This window comes from Diadema antillarum, unplaced genomic scaffold (genome assembly GCF_040938485.1).
Source record: "Diadema antillarum isolate AM-2024a unplaced genomic scaffold, OU_Dant_1.0 seq00001511_RagTag, whole genome shotgun sequence".
NCBI lineage: Eukaryota > Metazoa > Echinodermata > Echinoidea > Diadematoida > Diadematidae > Diadema > Diadema antillarum.
The window spans coordinates 93470-114681 of NW_027272245.1; the positions used below are offsets into that span (position 1 = coordinate 93470).

Sequence of the window (21212 nt, forward strand, 5' to 3'; positions counted from 1 at the left end):
CGTGTATGTTCCCATGCAAACTCACAACAAAATACAGAAATTTGATTTCTTTTAATAATAATTCATTATGTCTCTAAATTTACAATTAAAGAAAGTGATTGCAGTAAGGATGTCAAACATCGTATATTAAAATAATAGATTATTCATTTGTCTCCATCCGTAGTAACGCACGCAACTGCAGTGTGCAGTTTGTAGGCTGCTGTGAAAAAAAAAATCACAGGCAGCCCAAGCAGGATTCGAACCCACGACCTCTGGATTACTAGACCAGCGTCATAACCACTAGACCACCAGAGTGCCCTGGCGCTACCTTTACACATGAATAATTAAGTATAGAAGGGCTTGGGGGCGCTTCGAAGTTTACTGCTCTTATTAAATATGTACATGTCATTTGCAACTCAACTAAAGATGATTAAACACACTGAAATTCTTACTTTAAATGATATTCATAATCTGTTTTTTTTTTCTTTAATAGCTTGGGATGTACACTTTATACACTGTATCGGTCTACATTTCGCCTACAATATGGAAAAGACGTTTGTTTTTGAACAAACAAAAAATTAAGAGTCCTTTAAAGGTGCTGTAAAACAGTGGTGTTTGTTTGTTTGTTTGTTTGTTTTTTGGTGGGGGGGGGGGGAGGGGAGTCAAATTAGCCTTGGCCCCTCTCCGCCGTCTTTTTTTTTCCTTTAGCTGCATATTTTTTAGTCATCACATGAAAATTCGTCTGCATCCACCCCGTAGTTTTGCTGATGACCTTTCTTTTTAATTATTTTAGCCACACACAATTTTGGCTGAATTTCCCCAACCCTCTTGTGAATTTGCTAGTACATGTACTAAAACACATTCTCAGAATGTGTTTATAGTACTGGTGGATTAAGGATTCACAGGGAGGGGGGGGGGTCGGCCAAAATTTCTCTTTTCTCATAATACAAGCCTTCGGGGCGAAAGGCTGATATTATGGGCTTTCTACACACATTTTTAGATGCTAATTATTGGTTAACATGAGCATGATCATTTATGTTGTGATTAATTTGTTTCCTTATATATGTATGACTTCTATTAGAGACTTAATTGGCTTGGCACTCCTTACATCGACCTATTTTAGACACCCATTTCCCTCTCTCTCTCGTGCTTTTTCTCTACTGTCCTGTGAATAGTGTAACTACATGTACATGCAGTACCTCTTCTCTTTTGTATGATATACATCAAGTTTTTATCTGAGCATATGGGTGTTGCAGCACTCTCAAGCTTCATGCATATATGCAGCAACATCTTTGTGTGGTCATATACATACATGTAGTTATGCTTGATATATTAATTTGAGAATGTTATTCTTTCTCTTGTATATGTTCCGTCCGCACTCTATAGATGTAAATGTACGATGTAAGATTTGGTGTGCATGTTCGAACTGTGTTCCTCTTTTTGGGAACACACAAGAACTGATATAATAATGAACTTGAATTACACATATTCTTGAATCTTGATTCCATCTCCATTTGCCATTGGATATGTATTGATTTATGGAGCTCTTCCACAATTGTTATCCTTCCCATTGTCATTACTCATCTCTGAATAATTCAAATTTGATATTCTACTGAGGACCTATGTTTCTTCGATTACATAATGCACCTCTTCAATATATTGCTGCAAAAGGCATAATAAAACATGACCATTGTTATATATTTAAAATGAAGCTTGAAATTCTGATAGTGTTGATATTCATGTATTTTTAGGAGTTTATCAGTTTCGAAGAGTGCATGCAGGATGAGTTTATGTCTTTATATGATCAGGTGCAGCTATCATAGAATCTGTTGAGCAGGAAAGAGAAAGATGGAAAATGAGGAATTATGAGTGAATTCGCATGCGAGCCAAATGACAATGACACTGATAAAAATTGTGACAAAGTAAATGTCACAAATATGTGGAATAATAAGAAATAAAGAAATTAATATATTATTTCAGAGAAAGAAATAACAGAGTGCATGCATGAGTATGAAAGATGAGTAAATACAAGTAATTATTACTGACTGGCACATCTTTTTCCCAAGATTTAGCGGTATCCTTCATCTTAAAACAAACATTCATAATTATTATGAAAGAAGTGAACTGAATTTGAATTAAAAATAATGTGAAAAAATGAAAAAGTAAGTTAATTAAGTAAAAAAAAAAACAGTAAAAAAATATGAAACACAGTATACCGAATACATGTATTACCATAGATGTCCAAATGCAAAAGTGTTAAATAATAATATATCCACAAAAAAAGGGGGGGCAAAGAAATCTTTGGAACGATCAACCACAGCTATAATAACAATACATGCGTGTACTAAATGAAGATGAAAACAATGACAACACTCTTTTTAGAACAATTAAGAGAAACTGGCTTGTATTATCATCTTAATTATCACTAAATGTATTGTAATCATCACAACAATCATTACATGACAATTAATTTCAATTAATAAGGTTATTGTTGATAAGCAGGTATAGCCCTAATAGTATTTGTATGTAAACACATACGAAAATGAAATAGCGACGGTTCGTAAATACACGCGTATTGCACGTTACCTATTGTACAGGCCCTACAGCGCGGGTCCCACGAACCGGCGTAATACAACTTACGTCGGTTCGTGGGACCCGCGCTTAAGTACATAACCTATGGTGCGCGCAAGAAACGATGGATTTACGAACCGACGCAGTGAGTTTGAAGACAGAAATATCGTAATTTTTTTGAATTCACACTAAAATTACACTATGGATAGGAAGAATAACTTCCACTCTCATCACCCTGTCAAAATTTTCACACACAAGACAGGAAAAGTCATTGAAAACGTTGTCTAAAACTTGTGAGATCTTTAAACGCGATTTTCTCAGAACTGCATTTTCGCTCAAAAACGAAATAGCGTCGGTTCGTGGTAACACCGACGTATTAATCGAAAGCTTCGTGTAGAGATTTCTTGAATTTATTGTGATCCTTGAGCACGGAAACCAGTGCTCTGAAAAAAAACCACACCAAATTACACTGAATGAGAATGATAAGAGGCGGCTCACTTTTAAGAAATGTAGCAATGTGATTCCGTTACAGTAACTCTTACTTAACAAGGTCATCTGGTAGAATGTATGCATGCTTTCTCCTTTTGTTCTGCCTCATTGAGCCCACATTCAAGTATTCTTATGGTGAAGCTGCCATGTCATATATTATCATCCTTATGTTGAAACATTTTTATTCCTCACCCTAATCACTATAAATTCTGAAACTCAGTACCAAGTATAACCAATTTATAGCTATTCAAATGTAAAAGTCTGAAAATCATCTGGAGATCTCGTTCAAACGCCCCATCCTTCGTTTTCATGCCATTTTAGGTCGACATCAGGTAAGCCTAAATTTTGCTTGTGTGTACACTCGTCTGGGATTACACACACACAAACGTAGTCATGGGTAGTTGTTTGTGGACGTAAGACTTTAGTGTGTGAGAACACCATATTCACTGAGCTCATGCGTCATGGTATGGACCATTCTAACAAGGAGGTTAGGCATTTCTCTCCATGCAACATCCCTTAAAACGTATTCCAGACCTCACATAGATTTCAACCAATGTCCATTTATGGATACCAACCATTGAATGAGAAATAATATAAATGAACGAGGAACTGGAACTATGTTGCGATTTTAACAAATATTTTTTGATTTTCTTATGATATTTATTTTGTAAAGATGATTGTACACAGAATGACCGTTTAATCTAATGGCAAAGTTACCTTTGGTTACAAGTTTACATGTGACGATTACAAGACGTGCACGTTCCAGTCGATTCTACTTAGATTGTTTTTGCCGTAACTTACAAGACGATAATTACGAACAAAAAGAACGAAGAATGGGAATTAGGAATATGGCAATCAATATGAAAGTAGATCAATAAAAAACTGACAACATACAAATTGAAAACGAATAGAGTAACTTATATCATTTTGTTCGGTATGTGTTATAGATGCGATATGCGGTATACATTATGTCCTTTTCCATCAACGCTGTTTTGTGTGACAGATAGAATGATACTGTCAAAGGCAAATTGTATTATTATTATTATTATTATTATTATTATTATTATTATTATTATTATCATTATTGTTGTTATTATTATTATTATCATTATTATTACTATTATTATTATCTTTTTCAATAGTTCCATCTTTCCCTAAAGAAGTGTAACAGTGCATTCATTGTTGTATTCTTTGTAAAGTAATACAACTACCATACTATGAATGGAAAACGCTTGGTGATAAGAAGCTACAGGGCACCCTTGTAGCAACTGACCTTAAAATGTGCAGACTGAACATCAAAACTCTAAAAGTATATGAACATTAAATTAGCTAGTTAGGAATATCTGAAAGGCACCAAGCCATAAATGACACAAACAACTTTTAGACATTGGTGTGGACGGCTTGCACATTGTATATATACTTATTGGTAACTAATTCATAACAAATTTGTTTCCCGAAAACAGATATATTCTGAAAACATAATTGAGGCCACTTGCGGTTATAGAATGTATCAGACTGTCGTTAAAACTTTAATAACTCTGTGATTCAACAATGCCTTAATCAAAGAAGACCACTTCAATTTTGAACTACGATTTTTGCCTGGGTTGCAATGTTGACGGGTACGTCAGAAAAGTAACTGGGTGACTCTGTACTCATTCATTCATTAGATATCTGTCCTTCCAATTTCCTTGAACTACTTTGGAGTTTGACTGCACATTTACGCTTAAATGTACCTTGAAATCTCATACAACAACAACAACAACAACAACCCAGATTTGTTGGTTGACGATCAAAGAAATATGCTCTATAAAGTCGATGTACAAATGTATCGATAAATTTAGTGGTAACGAGTATTGGTGGCATTATACTTAATTTCAAGTCACTGCTTATAATACGAACTTACATTTGCTCTTCTATTACATTTAAAAGTGAAGTGCGTGTTCATGCAACCTTCTCTGATAGGTAAACCAATGATCCAACTTGCGAACGACCCATTCAATTTTGGAAGTCAGTTGGAAATGAATAATGACTACTGACTCAAGAGTTGACGAAGCGACTCTCTCTCTCTCTCTCTCTCTCACACACACAAATTGTTGACCCCATTAAATCTGTATACGACATTTTTCTAATAAACCTCGAAAAAGTTTCTCTTTCCGTTTCCCTAAATCAACCACCACACAATCACTGTAGTATCACGTTAAAAGAGGCAAGGACATGGAGGTCTGCATTTCAAAGGCAGTTTTGCCATTTATGACTGCATAATGTAGGGTGCCTACGTTGAAAACTGTCAATATATTCTATTTATTCATTTTTTTAATGGTTCACAAACATGTCGACCATGTATACCTCAGTCAGAAAATGGACTAGGTCTGTTCTTAATAGTCCAATGGCCATGGCTAATAAGTAACAAGACAGTGGTGGTAATGCGTATTAAAATCAAAGAAGAGATACTGCCGGCAAGTTAGAGGCAGGCCTATCAGAGAAGTAACTTAAAACAAAGCTCAAGTTATCTGATGATGCTGCCATATATTTTGCTTTGTTTTAAAATACCGCATTTTACAATTTGGTGGGAAGCTAGCAAATGGCTATTCTGACCAGGGTATATACTGAATAACCAACTTTTATCTTGTCAGTGGTATCGCAATGACAATAAAAGATGACACACTTTCACTTAGTTTTTCTTTAACCATCACCTAGTACGATGCTACAAGGTGTATGGACCAGAATTCACCACCGGCAACTAATTTCAACATCTGATTTCCAGGCATTTCGCCTCCTTTATAATATCATTGTTGATATTGTCTTGTCAGCGAGAAACGACATAACAATAATGCCTCATCGAATTATTGCATGAGCCTGTTGAGGGGTAAACAAGCACACCTAAAAGCTCTCTAATATACTCGCGAGCTTCGTGCCCGTTGTCGGCAAGCAGAAGGCACGGCGTCAAATTTGTCGTCACAGTGATGTTTGAATTCAGATGCATTGATATCATAAAGCATTAAAGACAAAACAGAAATGCGAATTAACATATTCCTGCTTTGCCATGATAAATGCGTTGTGTTCCTAGGTATACACGAGGCTTGAAGTAAAGTATAGGTACTGTGATAAATTATTTATTTCTAATTGCTTTACTTCTTCTTGTCATCGCTCGTCTTACTTTGCCCACCATCTCCACCGTTCGAGTCAGCGTTGCGATTCTCACGCGACCGGTTCGCTAGCTTGCTCACGAGATGTGGGTCGACTTTGTAGCGGGCGTAGAGATCTTGTTTGGCCTCCTCAAACTGGAAGCGACCATTTTCTATGAAACTGGCCCTCCGTTTCAACATCATGCGAAACTCTTTGGCCTTTACCAGCTGTGCGATGTTTCTAAACGTGATTGGTGTCGAGTCAATGCCATTTTTCGGTGCCTTCGCGGCAATCTCGGACAATCGCACTTTGACTATCCTCCATCCACGACTCCGAATATTAGACACTGCTTCAAACTCGTCGTTTTTTTCTTCGTCTAGCTTCACGTTTTCGTCGTCCTCGACAACCATTTCGACATCGGGGGACTTCGAAGTTTCTTTTGATCGCGGTGACAGATGCGATTGCTCTCCGTTCTTTGAGTTCATGATTTTTATACCGGTTGCGATAGCCATAATAGATTTCTTTAATGCACCATCCCTGCTGTAGCTACTGCTACCGCTGAATTTCATTTCATTGAGTATTCGTTCGTGTTCTCGACTAGATGTAATGTTAGCCATGCTCCGAGGGGACGGGCGGGTAGTGGTTTGGCCCCGATCGTAATCTGTATCCTCATGGCGGGGCATCCCAAGCGCCTCAAACTCCTCCCACGAGTCGGAGCTTGAGTTATCCATTTTCCGATGACACACTGGAGCGCTACGCACTGCGAGTCTCAGCTTCCGCCACGGCTTCGTCCCAGATGATCCGAGCGAGCTGGACTTCGAAATGACCGGTGGGTGTTTGTCTGTCGCAGATTTCCGCTGCTCACGATAAACGCTTCTCGCGTTTCTTTTTCGAATTGATTCGTTTAATTCCTTCAGTTTCTCAGTTCGTGAAGGTTTACATACAGCAGAAAATGATCCACTTCCTCTCGTAAGCGGCGATTTCAATGTCCTACTAGAGGTTTGGAGTTTGGAATGGGATTTGGAAACAGCGACAGGTTTGTCAGTCTCAGATGATAAGAGAGATGCATAACCCGATTCGGTATCGTCGCTAATGAAAGAATTCGAATCCAAGCTCTGTCTCTGTCGCTGTTGCGGACGAGGAGGATGGAGAGACTCGACTTGTCGGAGTGATGCGGTGTTTAGTCTGCTTTCTCCGTCTCTTTGACAACGCGAGGCTAGTTTACTTACATCAGTAATTAACGTTCGATAATTATGGGTCGAGCACACGGGACCTCCGGGGAGGGATGACTGGTCATGCGCTCGATCTATGCCGCTTCGATTTTGGCCACTGTCGTGTTCGACGATCCTGCCGTCATATTTTCGTCGAATGGACGATGACGCGTTTGAGGTTGGAGTAATACCCGACGATATGAGTGATCTGGTTGATAATGCTTCTCTGTCTCTACAATGATGCACTAATCCCGTTCGGATAACTCTATGCGATTTGTTTGCTTCTGAGGTTGTTTTTGCTGTAGTAACTGCGTAAGAAGAGTTCGGGCACTTCAATACCGTTTCTCGAAACTCCCTTCCTCCGCTGTCCTGACTTACTAGTAGTTGGTCTCCTAGCAGCGTGTTGGGCGCTGACACTAGAAAGGTACGATGAGCCCATTGCCTCAGGCTGTTTCTCGATTCCATGCTTACTCACTCCTCTTCTTCAGAGGATCAACCGCTATTCACAATACTCCATGAATACAGCAGGAAAGTTCTGTCAATGGACCTGTGTAACACTCTAAGGTTTCGGGTAACAGGTACCTTACCCCAATGTGGTATGCTACGACACGACTCAAGGAGTACTGGGTAAACACTCATGCAAGCCTGGAACGATTCCTCTTAAAGCACTTTCTAGTCTTCCCGCCACAATACCGATAGCTCTTTATCCCCGTAACGCGAAGAACAACTAACGACTCAGTCCTTCACAGTGCTATTCTCCCCGACTCACTCTAGTCATGAGATGTTGACATGTTATCCTTCGTTTTGAAGAAGTGAAGCCACAAAAATGACAACTTTAATAGTTCACTGCTTAGATGTTAGATATGAATATCTAGACAATGCAAACCCACAGCAATGAAACGATCGGTTTGTCACTCACCAGTGCATGTTGTCTTTATCCGTATGCTAGAACGAATGAAATGAATTTGTAACGCGCTAGTAGCCGCTGCTGCGCAAAGTGATTCAATTACGGTGCAATTCGCATTATACAACGATGGACGTCCCTGATTCGTCAGACAGAATTCTCTCCCCTCTCTCCCTCTCTTTACTCCCCCACCCTCTCAACCTTTATCCCCAATTACTCATTCATTGCTATTCATGTACTTTTGATCGTCCCTTTTACTTCCTATCGTGTTATTATGGCATTATCGAGTGTCATCCTCTCTCAAGGACTCTCACCTGCCTGAGATGCTGAAGTTCGCAGTGCTGCTGTCTACTATAGTAGACAGCAGCACTGTTTGACAAACCACTCCTCATACTACAGTACTCAGCACTCAAATCACACTATGTCTGGCTACTCTTAACGCAAAGCTAAAGTGTAGTTGGGATTTGCAACGAATTTGTTAAGATATTGTCGAGAAATTGATCCGTGGCCTGATGAATATCAATACGTGGCTTGTCACTAGTTTCGCATAGCGATATATTATCTCTATCCATCTATATGTATACATTGATCTATCTTTACATTGTAATATATATATATCTTATATATATATATATATATATATATATATATATATATCCATAATGTGTGTGTATCTCTCTCTCTCTCTCTCTCTGCGTTTAGTCCTAACAAGGTAGAATAACGGCGATGATGTATGCAGTAATTTATATGTTTAACACAGTCGAATATGCGCACTTACAATGTTCAGCATGAACTCTTTCACAGTCTTAAGTCGCGTGTGCTTATTTACAGAGCTGTCAATGTTGCGAAACTGGGCTAGTTTCTTAACACAACTATTAGTAAAAAATATAATGCCATCCGGAAAATTAAAAGGTTTCAAAATGACCTGCCAAGTGTGTTTTTATAAACTGAGAAAAGAAAACACCCTGACGTAAATCAACTCAAAATAAAAAATTGAAACGAGGCATTGAATTCTTAGCAGTATGCCTCATGACTGTCTTTGGGCAAGGCCTAAAAATGTGACAAAGTCTACTCAATAAATAGAACGTGAACGTAAACGTATCCATGTGATTTGAAAGCTATCACACTACCACTCAAACTGAATTTACGGGCAGAAATAACGCTAAATCAGCCTGTCCAATCAAGACTTAATAATGACGACTGCACTATAAAGCTTCAGCAACAAACTACAGAGCTTCAAAACGGCAGTCATGATATATGTACATTTAGTACTCTTTTTTGTTGCAATAACGATTTGAAAACGAAACAAGGCTATCAGTTTGCATTTCTATGTTTTGAACGAAACTTTCTGTCGTTATTTGTGTAGGCCACACGGAGAATGAACTGAAAGCCGTGAGCATGAACTTTGAAAAGAGTAATGATAGTGATCATCATTGCAAAGTATCACATAATAATATCATCGTCATTATTCAATGTATTACCAATATCATCATCATCATTCTTGTAATTGTAATACATTATTGCTAAAAGTATGATTACCAAATGAAGCAATTGTAAAATATATATTATGTTTCATTGTGAATTTAAGATTCTGTACGCGCTTTGTACAGCGAACATCACATGGACACGATCTAAGTATAGTTGTCATTTTGTCTTGCCATTTCGGTCAACAACCGTCATGACCGTTGTACACTGGAATGAAATACACTCAGCAAAAAAAAAAGAAAGTAAACACTTTTTCAAGATTGTATTTCTCATAGAATATTTAGCTAAAAGTTAGTGAATTATATACTATATTGAAGGTAATTTAATTGACTATCAGCCTAGTAGGTCAATAAAAAGGGAAACTTTTCGCATGAGTGAACATCTTTGTTTTTCTCTTCCAAGGCACAAAAGCAAAAATTGCAAAATTGAACAAGTTGTTATTCATGCGCAAGTGCTCTTCCATATTATAACAATAAGAACAAAAGACAAATTTAACACAATTAGATACATGAATTAAGTTGCAAAATTAAACCTTTGATCTCTACAATATCTTTGAAGCCCAAAATATCAATAAAGGCCAAAAATAAGGGGGAAAATGAAGAATCTTAGGTCAAACCCATATTCCAATGAAATAAGAGAAGGTGCAATATTAACAAAAATGGTAGAAATTTCAATTTGTTTTCAAATTAGGAAAATTGTAAATAATATTTGGTTCTTACATTTAATTCATGAATCCTTAAATTACTAAATAAGAAGAGTAAAATCAAGAAATTATGTTTATTTAATCATCTTTATGCCATTAATTCCTATGTCGTTTGAAGTTTAAGCTGACAGAAAATTCTTCTTTCCCCCTATAGTTTCCCATTTTCTTTTTGTTTGAAGTAATAGAGAGACAAAGAGAACAAAAACTTGTTTTTGCTATTTCATTCATGTCTCTCATTGTGTTAAACTGGCTTTTTGATGTCATTGTTATCTTGAAGGGCATTGCCAGATGAAAGACAACTTATCAAAAATTTGTAATTTTTACTTTTGTGCCTTGGCGGGCAAAAACGAATGTGTTCACTCATGCGTAAAGTTTCATTTTGTATTAACCTACTAACCTGAAAGCCAATTAAATTACCTTTAATAATGCTATATAATACATTGATTTTCACCAAAATCTTCTATGAAAAATATGATCTCGAAAAAGTGTTTACTTTCTTTTTTTGCTGAGTGTACATAACCACGGTAATTAGCTGCAGGATGAGGGGGATTGCTGGATCTCGCTTGCTACTTAGAGGCTTCTGTAATGTTAGTACGTCACATCGAAATATTTAAACTCCTCTAATTGAGACTCTCCCGCCAAATTGCTCCCTTTTCTTCTCAAAGTAGAGCTCCTTATGTGCAGCGTCCTTGGAGTTTAGTGTAAGCTTAACATAAGCACACACACACATGCACTGCTATATTTTTTCCATTAATATATATATATATACATATGTATATACATATATATATACATTTCAATTCCCTTAATTTCACCGAACAAACTTTCATCCTGAATGTATGTGCAATCAACAATATAGTCGATCAAAACAAAACAATCAGTTGGTTGACATAAATCTCTCAAGATAAATCTTTACATTTATACACAAACGTACACATACACAGAAACACACTCCTTTCTTACCCCTTACCCCCCGCATGCAGTCCCAGGGTTCCCGGTCACATCCGACTCCTACACTTCAATAAATCGTATCGAATAAGGAAGTTCCATAATGTATTCAAACCTCATGCATATACATTGTACACAAAGGTTCCTCACAACCCTGAAGCTTAATTGTCGGAGGCTTGCCACGAAAATTTGCCCCCCTAAAAAAAATACAAAACCGTCTGCAACAGTACATAATTATCTCGAATTTCCACGAGATCATAATGTGATACCATAGCTTCCAAGATCTTAACCTTTTTGACATTGCAAATATACACGTCTATGAGTTTCGATTTCTTGGTTTGAAAAATGAGCACAAACTATTGCTACGAAACCAAATTGTAAAAGTTGCTCTTTAGTATAAATAAATTTATGAAGTAACTCATATTGAGATTTTCTGAGTTAACTAAGGAGAATCAACATTGTTTTGACCATTTTGTATCTTTGAATAATTATACTTTTTTTTTTTGCAAATTGATGATAAAGAAATCATACATTTCCGTGAATTTACATCTCTTAATTGTATATATTTTTACCTAAAACCTTCAATACTAGATCGAAATGTAACAGCATCTAGTAATGTCCTGAAGTTTAATGGTCATCGGTCATCCTTTTATTTATAAAATCATTTGGTTATCCATTGCAGATATCAATAATACTTATTTCATAAAAACTTTGAAAAACATCTTACCTTTCAAAGATATATTCATATCATGCAGTGAAAATTAACAGGTTAACAGATTTCTCATCAATATTTCTGCACCCCTAATCTCGGATGAATACATAATTATACTAAATAAATAATACAGAAAAAATGTAATCGCTGCAGATAAACCAACTAAGTACCAATTATTCGTCACAACCGCTTCCTTCATTCATAAATTCATCGATATAGCGTTATATTGAATTCAAGGCGCATGCGTCACGTTGCTTCAGCCAATGGGCGAAGGGAAAACGGTGGGCATGCGCAGAATACCTCAGGGGTGAATCTGAGAAACATAAAAACGATTATATACAATAACTGACAGAATCTTAAATACATACTCAAATGGAAAGGTCTTAGTTTGGAATTTTGACGGAATAGTAATGCATCTACGCAAATCATATCTTTTTCTGTTAAATCAGTGGTTTAACAGATTAACAAATCATCAGTTTCGGAAAAGATCAATTCTCTCCTAGCGTGTTACATGAATTCAACATACACAAATACAAGGAAACACTCAGTGAAAGTATTAGTTTTACTCAAAAGTTAAGGATCTTTTTGAATTTCAGTAAATTCATGTATGCTCGATTTATAGGGGCATTGCACTCAACAACAATCTATGATGTTACAGTATTAGTTGACAACTATAAGTAAAATTTACAATGAACCTCAAAAACCTTAATTTTATTGAAAACTACAAAGTCATTCTCTTGACCAATACAGCAGAAATATACTAAGGTAAATATTTCCTACTTTCCTGTGTTTCGTCTGACAGAACTTTAAATACATACTCAAATGGAAAGGTCTTAGTTTGGAATTTTGACGAAATAGTAATACATCTAAGCAAATAATATTTTTTGTTGTTAAATCAGTGGTTTTGGTAGAAGATTCCAAATGTAAACGGATCAATCACACACGTGCCAAGAAAAACAAACTGCAGGAGAAAACAAAACGCATGCCCTCGATGGAAACGAGAGGATTATGTTCAGGCCGTGCACTATGTAATGTATGAAGTACCCATTTTCCTTTATTTGTTGTGGAATATAATAAACAATAATGATATACAGCAACAAAATCACTTGTGGTTCAAAATAGACATATTTCAAATATGTTTAACACAAGAAAGTATAGATATCCTTTGACAGAAATACGCTCTTGAACGCAGACAATAAGTACACTTTTCCCCCATCCATCCCAAAAAAGCCTATATACAATCATGTGTGTATGGTACCATACTCGTAGAGAATGTTAGTTACTGTTATTCACCACTATAACTCCTTTACTTCTTACTTCTTTTCTTCATCAAGCCTACATCTTAATTACTCACCATTATTTAAATCATTCCAAGATTACATACAATAACTATTGAATTGAATTGTTCCGCTGCGGATATAAACTGATTATCATAACGTCCTCTCCCCTGTTATCTTGTACTGCAATGAGCCTTTTAGTTAAGTAAACAAAATACATGTCTTATATTTGTTTATGCAGGACCAAAATCTTTGAATAGATTTTATAATAGTATAAAAGAATCCCATATTAACTTATCATATCTAAGTATAAAATGAAAAAAACATTTGCTTTCTACATACAACAGTATAGATAATGAAATTGCTTATTCAATAACTTTCACCTGTCCCGATGATGGAGTGGCGTGTTTACAGACCTCTCTTCTTTCTTATCTGCTGTTTCTCCATTGCTTTCATCTTTATTCTTCTTTGCTTTGTAATTGTGTTGTCAATTATTGTTCTTACTGCAATATTGCATCCTTTGCTTATTTGTGCATTTTACTTTCTTTGTTTGACCAACTATGCGTGTGTGTATACGTACTTTTTTTTATCGTCACCGTATTTTCCTGGCACACACGGGTCAATTATAGTGTCTGTGCCGAAACATCGATATTTCATTTTCAATTTGTATTTTCTCTCTAGTTTAAATAAGATATTTTTGCAATGCGCTGTTATCATCTAACAAATGCACTAGCTGTACATGTAGATATTGTTGGATAAATGTTATTTGGTAGTATTGTTTATGGAGTGATCTACATCTTACAAGCCCCGCTTTTCAGTAGATCACTCTTTTTTAAATCGCTATATTTACTTTTTGTCACCGTTGCAATATAGGCATTGTTCTTGTCATTATATATTCATTCACGATCATACATTCTGTATTATACTTTATGATTTGTACTTCTTAAGAATTGCGAATATACAAATGTATACTTTGTATTATGTATTACTTTTGTTGAATGGAAATAAAGTGTAACTGAATTGAATTGAACTGAATTGAATTGAATCAAGTTTAGGCTTATGGGAACGATGCGATGCTGAAACCTTGATGACAAGAAATGACAACTTATGACAATAACTATTCACTCGATGAGGATGGCCATCAAATAATTCTCTTATGCTCATCTCACCTGGTCAGTGGTCACGTATTACGCTCAGAAAAACCTTGAATCGAAATAGACCCTTATGCCAGGGAGGTACCTCCCTGCTAATGCTGTCGATCAACATTCTAATCAGGCATTGAGAGGATTATGCAGAAGACATGTTTTATGGAGACAGCTGCAAGGTCAGCTCATCCTCTTCACAAGAAACTCAGTCACGAGTTCTCGTTGTACAGGTAAACACTGAAGACGCCCCAAGCCTCCTCGAAACTGCGGGGAAAATAATCATTTCTCTTGCTTATGACTTTCTCTTTTTCTCTCTCTCCCTGTGTCTCTCTTCAGACGAGACATCACGTTACAGACTGCTTATGTTTTTCTTTGGAATATTAGTCGGTCTGATCAGCTGATACACTTTCAGAAAGTCTGGTGACTATTTTCTTGGAACAGAAATTCGCTTCATTTTCTTTCCCGCCTTTTTTACGGAAGGCAAAACTTCCTGTTGTAATGTGCATTCTTTGGGTTGTACTGATTCTTCGCGAAGCACAGCGCCACCTGTAGGTCACATTCACACAGTGATATCTTGCACGCAGTCATGGCATCATCTGGGGAATGAAAGAAATAATTGGATCGATGTTCAAACCTCTTTCAGAAACACATGTCTTTTAGAGTACACTTGTCAACCTCAAGGTCATAATCGTCATGGTACCTATTCAACGTACATGTTAAAGGAACGTTTTAGATGACCTTTTGGCACCTAAAACTGTCGAACTTGTCGTTCATTTTTGCTCAAAGTTTTTCTGAACCGTTGCTTTGATTTCATCAGTTTCGTAAAAGATCAATTCTCTTCTAGCGTATTACATGAATTCAATGAATGCACAAATAAGGAAGCACTCAGTGAAGGTATTAGTAGAATTGCTCAAAAGTTAAGGATGTTTTTGAATATCGGTAAATTCATATGCTCAATTTATAGGGGCACTGCACTCAACAACAATTTGTGATGTTACAATATTAGTTGACCACTTAAAAAAAATTAAAGTGAATTTCAAAAATCTTGATTTTATTGAAAACTACAACAGTCATTCTCTTGACCTATACAACAGGGACATGTTAAGGTAAATATCTCCTACTTTCCTGTGTTTTGCCTGATTCTATGACACGGTCTCCTACTAATCCGTTGCGTATTTTACTCTACTTTTGACACTGAACGTGAATAGAGAGTCGGTTGGGCTTTACAACAGGGTTTCAAACAGGATGGACAAAGGGCATTTGTTTTCAGCAAACCCACCACACGATATGGTTGGAAGAGATTTCTCCTCACAGTGGCGCCTATTGAAGTGGTAGAAGCCGAGGTAGAGATCCATAGTTGAACAAACTTTAGAGTTTACCAGGTCTTGGTAGCATTCGTCATGTCGCTTGCAGCATCTGTGTGTGACATTGAGAAACATCCTCGTAAATACTCTTCTGGTATCTCGTTCGTTGAATTTAACGTCCTGAAAGTAAAAACTGAAAATAAACTTCGGAAAACATCGTGAATTGATAATGAAAATAAGAAGCAATCTAAAGTGGGGCTACTTTTTAGAATTCCGTATTTCTTCCTATTACATCATCATTTTCTGTCTTGTGTTTTCTTATTTACACAGCAAAAGCACATGAAAAGGTGCATGTGCATAATAGGCTCTATAGGTTTACTTGGATAATGATATGTAACAAAATGACGGTACTTTCTCGTAGTCTTGCGTGGTTGCTAAATTCTAAACACTTGTTGATGGCTTGTTTTAAATCTCACATAATAAAGACTGACTCAAGTCCGATAACTCACACAGTGCAATGTTGATCTGCTATACAAATATGAACAAAGGCTGATAACAGACGTATCAGTTAAATAAGAACTGTTTTTGTAAGTCGTAAAGTGACATTGATAAGTTTAAAAAATGAAAATCTTTGTGGTCTAAACGAATTGATGACATACCGACAAAGAAAAATCGGTGGCATGATGCAGGAGACCATCATCATCAGCGTTTTCCTCACAAAGAAAAATAACTTTGACGCATCGAAACCTTCATCAATAACTTCTGTTAAAGGGGCATTCCGGACGATTTTCATAATTTCACATCATGTAGTACATAAATCGACAGCTCCATGTATAGATTTGAGGAATTTATTGTGGTCCTTGAGCAGAGAAACCAATAAATTGAAAATCTTAAACAAATTATACTGAATAGTGTTGATGACATCAGAGCCTCATCTATTTCAGAAATGTAGCAGTGTAATTCCCTTACAATACCGCTTGCTCAACAAGTTCACCTGTGACAAATCTATGCATGCCTTCTTCTTTTGTTCTGCTTCCTTGAGCCCCAACTCATGCATTCTTATCATGCTTATGGTGAGGCTGCTATGTCATCATCCCTAGTTCGTTGCAATTTGTTATAGATTTTGAAAACATTCTCATTCCTCATCCCAATCACTAAATTCTGAAACTCTGTACTCAGTTTAACGAATTTATAGTTGTTCAAATGTAAAAGTCTGAAAATCATCCGGAGGTCCCCTTTAAATCAAAATTAATACAACTCAATTTCAATTGAATCTGATTTAAAAAGAAATGAATAGATATTGCCTACTCGTCCAGGCTGTCCACGGTCTGTCCCTCTCCGCCCAAGCCACACCAGCAACCGTAGCCGTAAAAGTCCCACGATGACCGACCGGTGACGCACTTGATCATGGCCGCCAGTTGGAAGGCCGAGCGGGGTGTTCTTCGTTGGGTGCCACCAGCTGTATGAGATACTGTAGATGGAATTTAAGAATGCCAAATTAGTGTTCAGACGGACAAGTAAAGAGAGGGAAGGAGTAGAGAGAGGAGAAGACAGAGTATTCTTTGCTACGAAAGAAAGTGAAACGTATGTCAATGTCAAAAGATAAGAATAAATGTGAATTGATTTGAATTGGGAGGGGGGGGGGGAGGGGGAAGGGTGTCAGGGATCAAAGTGCTTATGGTTTGGTCAAGAGGCAACATCCCCCTTCCGGCCCCATCCCTCGGAAAGTCATGAGCTCTTTCTTTTTCCCCCATTTCCCCTTCCCCCCCCCCCCCCCGAACTTTTGGTTCCTGAGAGACAATACATGATTATGATCATAATCATTTTACGATTACGTATGCAGATGCATTTAAATACATTGATATCGGATCATTGGATACAGTATGAATAAGCGTTGTCCATTGGCAACAAAGGGACAAACATCGAAGGGTAAGGACACTTAATAGCAACCTGTCTTATTTTCTTCTGACGCAGATGCAGTCCAGACACAGACATTAATTTTGTGGCAAATTTTCTTCTTCCGTATACGTGTAGGGGGTGCCTATGTGTGTGTGTGTGGGGGGGGGGGGGGAGGGGGAGGGGTGGTGAGGCTGCATGGGGGTAGAGGGTGGTGCTGTATATAGGGAAGTACAGTTCATGTCCGTTGTGTCTTCATGTCAAACGACACACCCTTAGCCGTCCATGGATATTAGCCGGCCTCTGACGGTAGTCGGCAAGGATCGCAAACATCCCTGAACTTAAAGTTTCCCCTGCTGCTCAGAACACAACTCCCTCCCTATCCTTGGCAGATAGGGTGAAAATAGGACTTTAGCACTCATATGCCTCGGTATAGTACGCATATTTCTTTTAAACCCATAGTAGTGTGTTAACAGCTCCCCCCCCCCCCCCTACCCCGGCGAGCAGCTGGGTCCACTTGCACGTTGATTTTGTACGTTTAACGATACCCCTTCCCCCATTGCCGCATATTAGAATTTCAAATGATTTAAATAGTATAAATGACAAAAAAACACAACTATTACAGAACGTAGATAGTTTGATGCCGTATTTTTTTCTTCTAAACTTAAATCATATTAACGTTTACCTTCTTACTTTTTTTCAAATATTAGTGTGCACCAGATCGTTGAAATTCAATTCCCAAAATACAAAAACAACTTGAGCGGGTGTTTAGGCAATTGAAATTCAACGATCTGGTGCACACTTTTCGGTGGACTATTTGGAAAACTTTCAATAAAAAAGTAACATGATAATATGTTGGTTATCTATCTCTTTTTATACGTTGTAAAAAGAAAAACAAATCAAATCAAACTAAATTCCTTTAATAGTTGCATGTGTTTCTCTATGTACTAACCAAATTATTCGAAAATCTGATACGCGCGAATCTTAATATAAAGGGGGTTTGAACATTTCTCGCCGGGACAAATTAATGTCCTCCTCCTTTCCCTGGCGAGAGGTATCTTCGAAAAGGCGGAATTCAAGAGGACCATGAAAGATCTTCTTGAAAAGCAAGTGCCAGAAATATTTTCGGATCTCAGCACTACACCTAGTTAACGTGAACGCATGGTGGTTTGGTGCTAAATGAAAACTATACAGACATCGAAATTCCCCGCACAACAAGAGAGGGTTAATAAAAAAGGACTTGCAACCAGGAACAGTTAACAAAGATAGGAAATAGTTCATTATTTTTCTGTGTACAAGTTAGGTATTGTCTGATAGGATTTTGTTCCTGAAAATTTGAAGCATCCGCTTCATCTTGTAAACGCTGAGCCCTTCCGGGCTGAACGCAGCAAGTGCAGTGCAATGCAGTGTGCATTTCGTATTATCATGATTATAATGAATATACATTGATGAGTCCGTAAGACCCTTGGTAGTTGCTCTCAAGCAAACGTTGTATCTAAGAGCTGTCGCATTACGGGATGGGGCTGATTTGAGAACGTTCTTTGATAACCACTTTGATTTACGCTACAGGCTAACTTTTACCTCTGGTTAATGATTATGGGTTAAAGTAATAAGCACAAAATTTTCACATTTGCAAATTACTCTTGATAATTGCAAAAATATCGTGTATTAGGAGAGAGGTGTCAACTTTTATATGTGTAAATTTTGTTTGACTGTCATGTATTTTTTTTCTCTTGAGGTAAATAGAGATGTGAACATAATAGTGGGATGTGTTTTTTGTTTGGTGGTGTTGGGGGTATATAAAGTATGATATAACACTGTTATCATTTGTCTAATTTTTCAGCTATTCTTCACACTCTCGTTCTATATCTAATCATTATGATCAATAATGTCATTTTCATTGTTAATATCAGTGCTATTATTCTTATTTTCGGTCTTTTATAAATGACATATCACCTTTTCCCTTAACTTATCCGTGAAATAGTTCCAAAAATTAGCAAATTATACGAACTGTTATTCTCGGTACTCCACTGAATCATCTTGCGTAAGATTCCTATGGTCTCTAACGTCATTTAAGCGATCTAAAGTACAGTGAATTTTGTTTTGCTTTGGTTTTTGCTTTGTTTGTTTGTTTAATTGCTTGTTTTGTTTGTTTGTGATTTTGTTTTACTCTTAGTTTGTTTGTTTGTTTTTCAGCTGTGTGGTGCATCTATCTGGCTCGTTTATAGATCGTATACTTTGTCGCACGAACATTGCTGGCCTCCGTTACCAGTTGCCTACATAAACATGACGGATCGTGTGCAAATTCTAAAACAAAACAAAACAAAACAAAACAAAACAAAACAAAACAAAACAAAACAAGACAAAAACACAAAAACAACAAACAAGATGTTTGTCGGGGCTGAAGGTAAAGAATATTCAGGATGTGTTTGTGTCTGCACATCGAATAAGTCGCACTAAGCATTTTTGCAGTTATTGAAGTCCAAATAAATCATTAAAGTATAAATAAATATCATGTTCTTTGAAATGACAAATCCGTTTAAAACAAGAAACTACCACTGACCTCCAAGATCATTGTTATATACATGAATAAACACGCGTGCAACAATAGAACGACAGAATTTTTATTCGATTACCCCGCAGATTAGACTATATTATTATACTAGGCAACTCTAAATAATACCTTTTCATTATGGTTCACTGTCTATAAACTCATGAGAGAGCAACAAGTTTAAAGCTAAGAAATGTTTCAATGACAAACCAACCAGTGAAATGACAACCTTTTCAAACTCATCTAATATATATTTTACAAGCACACCTTTTCCATCTTAATTCACGCACTACCCATTTCACTGAGTTCTCATGTGTGAATTTCGCTGCTCGTCATCTATCTCTCGAATACATGCAATTTATCATTCATAGCTTTAGCTCACGGTTTCAGCTTTACAGGCTAACGATTTCTCGCGTGTCCCCCCTCACATCCCCCATGCAAATCGTAATTGTTATATTGCAAATTTTGTATCATTTGGATATGGGGAAAAAAGAAATATGAAATGAAATGAAATGAATGTTCCGTCTCTGCGCGTGGATATTGGATTTGAAATAATTTGAGCATTAAATGAGAAAAAATGCAACAATAAAAGTTTCGTTTGTTTTTGGCCCTTTTTTTGAGTATTGATAAATAAATCAAAATATCATCTTACGTTTTTACTGACAATGATAATTTCTTTTTTACGTGTGTGTGCGTGTGGTGTGTCCCCTGCCCAGTCGCCGCGCTTGCCGGGATACTACATTTTCAAATAATTTCGTTCGTAAATGAAAAAATAGCGCAGCAACATCATTATAGATTTTTTTTCTTCAAATTTGAAGTAATATCCTTAGTATCGTCTTACTTATTTGATTGAAAATTTTCCAAACGTTCCACCCAGAGTGTAATTCAGATCGCGAAGTACAATTTAAAAA

The 21212-nt window shown here is 36.9% G+C and overlaps 1 protein-coding gene across 1 annotated transcript; it reads right to left on the reverse strand.

The window, feature by feature from the left end:
* Positions 1-5117: 5117 nt before the first annotated feature.
* On the reverse strand, positions 5118-7689 carry LOC139710227 (uncharacterized). Its single transcript, XM_071622157.1, has one exon. The coding sequence runs from the start codon at positions 6894-6896 to the stop codon at positions 6168-6170; it is 729 nt and encodes a 242-aa protein (XP_071478258.1). The 5' UTR covers positions 6897-7689; the 3' UTR covers positions 5118-6167.
* Between the last annotated feature and the right edge of the window lie 13523 nt (positions 7690-21212).

Coding starts and splice junctions, on each gene's coding strand:
- LOC139710227 (XM_071622157.1), bottom strand. CDS start 6,896: ATGGATAACTCAAGCTCCGACTCGTGGGAGGAGTTTGAGGCGCTTGGG.